The 6,000-nt window shown below is 38.6% G+C and overlaps 1 protein-coding gene across 3 annotated transcripts in view; it reads left to right on the top strand.

Annotated features, from left to right (window-relative positions):
* The window catches only part of EIF2B4 (eukaryotic translation initiation factor 2B subunit delta), a 41,908-nt gene that overhangs the window by 12,344 nt on the left and 23,564 nt on the right, over positions 1-6,000 (top strand). For all 3 annotated transcript variants that reach the window (XM_077291965.1, XM_077291964.1, XM_077291966.1), the window contains exons 2-3: positions 3,878-3,915; positions 4,954-5,092. In XM_077291965.1, coding sequence (XP_077148080.1) covers positions 3,878-3,915; positions 4,954-5,092 — 177 coding nt within the window. The remainder of the gene's footprint in view (positions 1-3,877; positions 3,916-4,953; positions 5,093-6,000) is intronic.

Here is a 6,000-nt window from a genome sequence, read left to right as displayed (position 1 = left end):
ATATATAACATATAATAGAGGAGACGACACTGTGTGTATATAACATATAATAGAGGAGACGACACTGTATATATATATATATAACATATAATAGAGGAGACGACACTGTGTATATATAACATATAATAGAGGAGACGACACTGTATATATAATATATAATAGAGACGACACTGTGTATATAATATATAATAGAGGAGACGACACTGTGTATATAACATATAATAGAGGAGACGACACTGTGTATATAACATATAATAGAGGAGACGACACTGTATATAACATATAATAGAGGAGACGACACTGTATATAATATATAATAGAGGAGACGACACTGTGTATATATAACATATTATAGAGGAGACGACACTGTGTATATATAACATATAATAGAGGAGACGACACTGTGTATATATAACATATAATAGAGGAGACGACACTGTGTATATATAACATATAATAGAGGAGACGACACTGTGTATATAACATATAATAGAGGAGACGACACTGTGTATATAACATATAATAGAGGAGACGACACTGTGTATATATAACATATAATAGAGGAGACGACACTGTGTATATATAACATATAATAGAGGAGACGACACTGTGTATATATAACATATAATAGAGGAGACGACACTGTGTATATAACATATAATAGAGGAGACGACACTGTGTATATAACATATAATAGAGGAGACGACACTGTGTATATATAACATATAATAGAGGAGACGACACTGTGTATATAACATATAATAGAGGAGACGACACTGTGTATATAACATATAATAGAGGAGACGACACTGTATATAACATATAATAGAGGAGACGACACTGTATATATATAACATATAATAGAGGAGACGACACTGTGTATATATATATATAATAGAGGAGACGACACTGTGTGTATATATAATATATAATAGAGGAGACGACACTGTGTATATATATATATATAATAGAGGAGACGACACTGTGTGTATATATAATATATAATAGAGGAGACGACACTGTGTATATATAACATATAATAGAGGAGACGACACTGTGTATATATAACATATAATAGAGGAGACGACACTGTGTATATATAACATATAATAGAGGAGACGACACTGTGTATATAACATATAATAGAGGAGACGACACTGTATATATAACATATAATAGAGGAGACGACACTGTGTATATATAACATATTATAGAGGAGACGACACTGTGTATATAACATATAATAGAGGAGACGACACTGTGTATATATAACATATAATAGAGGAGACGACACTGTGTATATATAACATATTATAGAGGAGACGACACTGTGTATATAACATATAATAGAGGAGACGACACTGTGTATATATAACATATAATAGAGGAGACGACACTGTGTATATATAACATATTATAGAGGAGACGACACTGTGTATATATAACATATAATAGAGGAGACGACACTGTATATATAACATATAATAGAGGAGACGACACTGTATATAATATATAATAGAGGAGACGACACTGTGTATATAACATATAATAGAGGAGACGACACTGTGTATATAACATATAATAGAGGAGACGACACTGTATATATAACATATAATAGAGGAGACGACACTGTGTATATAACATATAATAGAGGAGAGGACACTGTATATATAACATATAATAGAGGAGATGACACTGTGTATATAACATATAATAGAGGAGACGACACTGTGTATATAACATATAATAGAGGAGGCGACACTGTGTATATAACATATAATAGAGGAGACGACACTGTGTATATATAACATATTATAGAGGAGACGACACTGTATATATAACATATAATAGAGGAGACGACACTGTGTATATAACATATAATAGAGGAGACGACACTGTGTATATATAACATATAATAGAGGAGACGACACTGTATATATAACATATAATAGAGGAGACGACACTGTGTATATAACATATAATAGAGGAGACGACACTGTGTATATAACATATAATAGAGGAGACGACACTGTGTATATATAACATATTATAGAGGAGACGACACTGTGTATATATAACATATAATAGAGGAGACGACACTGTGTATATATAACATATAATAGAGGAGACGACACTGTGTATATAACATATAATAGAGGAGACGACACTGTATATAACATATAATAGAGGAGACGACACTGTGTATATATAACATATAATAGAGGAGACGACACTGTGTATATAACATATAATAGAGGAGACGACACTGTGTATATAACATATAATAGAGGAGACGACACTGTGTATATATAACATATAATAGAGGAGACGACACTGTATATATAACATATAATAGAGGAGACGACACTGTGTATATAACATATAATAGAGGAGACGACACTGTGTATATAACATATAATAGAGGAGACGACACTGTATATAACATATAATAGAGGAGACGACACTGTGTATATATAACATATAATAGAGGAGACGACACTGTGTATATAACATATAATAGAGGAGACGACACTGTGTATATATAATATATAATAGAGGAGACGACACTGTGTATATATAACATATAATAGAGGAGACGACACTGTGTATATAACATATAATAGAGGAGACGACACTGTATATATAACATATAATAGAGGAGACGACACTGTGTATATAACATATAATAGAGGAGACGACACTGTGTATATATAACATATAATAGAGGAGACGACACTGTGTATATAACATATTATAGAGGAGACGACACTGTGTATATATAACATATAATAGAGGAGACGACACTGTGTATATATAACATATTATAGAGGAGACGACACTGTGTATATATAACATATAATAGAGGAGACGACACTGTATATATAACATATAATAGAGGAGACGACACTGTATATATAACATATAATAGAGGAGACGACACTGTATATAATATATAATAGAGGAGACGACACTGTGTATATAACATATAATAGAGGAGACGACACTGTGTATATAACATATAATAGAGGAGACGACACTGTGTATATATAACATATTATAGAGGAGACGACACTGTATATATAACATATAATAGAGGAGACGACACTGTATATATAACATATAATAGAGGAGACGACACTGTGTATATAACATATAATAGAGGAGACGACACTGTGTATATATAACATATAATAGAGGAGACGACACTGTGTATATATAACATATTATAGAGGAGACGACACTGTGTATATATAACATATAATAGAGGAGACGACACTGTGTATATATAACATATAATAGAGGAGACGACACTGTGTATATAACATATAATAGAGGAGACGACACTGTATATATAACATATAATAGAGGAGACGACACTGTGTATATAACATATAATAGAGGAGACGACACTGTGTATATATAACATATTATAGAGGAGACGACACTGTATATATAACATATAATAGAGGAGACGACACTGTATATAATATATAATAGAGGAGACGACACTGTGTATATAACATATAATAGAGGAGACGACACTGTGTATATATAACATATAATAGAGGAGACGACACTGTGTATATATAACATATAATAGAGGAGACGACACTGTGTATATATAACATATAATAGAGGAGACGACACTGTGTATATAACATATAATAGAGGAGACGACACTGTGTATATATAACATATAATAGAGGAGACGACACTGTGTAGTAGAGGAGACGATGCTGTACATATCTATAGTGTCCTCTCCCATTATAGTGTATAATGGATGTACCCGTGCGGCGGGGCTTTGAGGAGTCCGGTGGGAGGTGTTTGGTTTCTTCTTGTGGATCTGCTGATTCTTTTTATTTCTTGTCTTGCACAGATGCCGATAAGCAGACGATGGATTCGGCGCAGGTGAAGGTAGGATTTGGCGCCGGTGACTGGGTTGGGTATGAGAACTTCTGTTTAATATTTTGTGCTTCTGTTCCTAATTTTAGGGGTTTTGTGGCCTGTGTAAGCTTGGTGTGGCTGTGTATTGGGGGTGGATGTGTGGGTGTATTGGGGGAGGTAGTTGGGGGGGGGGGGGGGGGTTGGGGGAGGTGCTGGGGTCTGTAAGTTCAGGGTGTTGGTATGTATTCTGGGAGGTGCTGGGTTTTGTGGGTGTGTATTAGGGGTGCTGGGAGAGGTGTGTATTGGGGGAGGTGCTGGGGTCTGTAAGCTCAGTGTGTGGGTGTGTATAGGGGAGGTGTTGGGGTGTCTGTGTAAGCTTGGGGAGTGTGTGGGTGTATTAGGGAGGTATGGTATTGGGGGTACTGGTGTGTGTATTGGGGGAGGTGTTGGGGTCTTGGTATGGGGGGGTGAGTGTGTTGGGGTGTGTGTATTGGGGGTGTGAGTATGTGTGTGTATAGGGGGAGGTGTTGAGGTGTGAGTGTATTGGGGGGTGTGATGGTGAATTGGGGTGTAGGTGTATTAGGGAGGTATTGGGGATGCTGGTGTGTGTATTGGGGGAGGTGTTGGTCTGTGTATTGGGGAGGTATGTGGGTGTGTATAGGGGGAGGTGTTGGGGTGTGTCAGCTCGGGGTGTGGGCGTATATTGGGGGTGTGAGTGTGTATTGGGGGGTGTGTATAGGGGGAGGTGTTGGGGTGTGAGTGTATTGGGGAGGGTGTAGGTGTATTAGGGAGGTATTGGGGGTGCTGGTGTGTGTATTGGGGGAGGTGTTGGTCTGTGTATTGGGGGGGTGTGTGTATTGGGGGTTTGTGGGTGTGTATTGGTGTGAGTGTGCATGGAGGTATATGGGTGTGTATAGGGGGAGGTGTTGGGGTGTGTCAGCTCGGGGTGTGGGCGTATATTGGGGGGTGTGAGTGTATTGGGGGGTGTGTATAGGGGGAGGTGTTGGGGTGTGGGCGTGTTTTTTTGGGAGCTGTCAGAGCTGATGTGATATAGACCTCTGTGTCCAGGTGAAGGGTCAGGAGCTCTCAAAGGAGGAAAAGCTTCGCTTACGCAAGGAAAAAAAGCTGCAGAAGAAGAGCAAGGAGAAGGCGGCAGCCCCTGTGGTGGCCCTGGCAGGTGGAGGGCCGGAGAGTGTCTCCCACATAGGTGTGTATATGACCTGTTAGATTGCAGTGCTCCTTGACGGAAGCTTGGCGATTACTATTATCAGTGGCTTAACTGAAGTCTGATGTCCCCCTATGCAAAAATATGGATCTGAGGACCCCCCCCCCCCCCCCCCCCAAAAAAAAAAAAAAAAACACTACTAACCCCCTGCATGGTGGTCAGTGGTATGGGGTCTTGTAACATTGTAAATCCTTTATGGACTTAAGAGTTGCACCTCCTCCCCCATTTTTGGCTCCTTCCTGGCATATGTCTTCCTCATCCTGGTCCTATCCTTCAATATACAGTCATGGCCAAAAGTGTTGGCACACTTGAAATTGTTCCACAAAATGAAGTGTTTCTCCCTGAAAATTTAACGGACAAACCGTGAGACAAGTTAGTCAGTAGCCAGGAGGGTACGTCATAAGAAAAAGGCGTACTCAGGTAAAGTTCCAAGGTTAGAATACCAGGAGATGGCGGATCAGAGCATAAGGGGTTAAACACGGTGTCGGACCACAAAAGATTTACTAACGGCCTGTAAAACACAGCGAGACAAACCTCACTTGGCTGAATGTTCATATGGCAGAGGTCGGGGAGTAACAGCCAAGTTAAGTAGCCTGGCAATCACCTGGGACAAGGAACACCTGGAGATAGTCAGCACCTCCCAGTCCCAGGATGGACGGCCGAGCTGTCAGTAACTGCATCCCAGACACACTGAGGGTGTGGAACCGTGTCATTACACTTGTTTTGTGATACACTTGTTTGTTTGTTTGTGCTGTTCCAATACACATAGGAAATAAAGAGAAAAAAAGACAAATTTTAACTTTATTTCACATACAACCTCAAATTGACTGAACACTTGTTGGCACTCTGCTTAAAATTTGGCTGCACATCATTTGGCATAAAAAAAAAAT

The sequence above is a fragment of the Ranitomeya variabilis genome, chromosome 2, assembly GCF_051348905.1.
Source record: "Ranitomeya variabilis isolate aRanVar5 chromosome 2, aRanVar5.hap1, whole genome shotgun sequence".
In the NCBI taxonomy this organism is placed as follows: Eukaryota; Metazoa; Chordata; class Amphibia; order Anura; family Dendrobatidae; genus Ranitomeya; species Ranitomeya variabilis.
The sequence above is the reverse complement of the archived record's forward strand: the minus strand, read 5'-3'. Positions and strand labels throughout refer to the sequence as shown.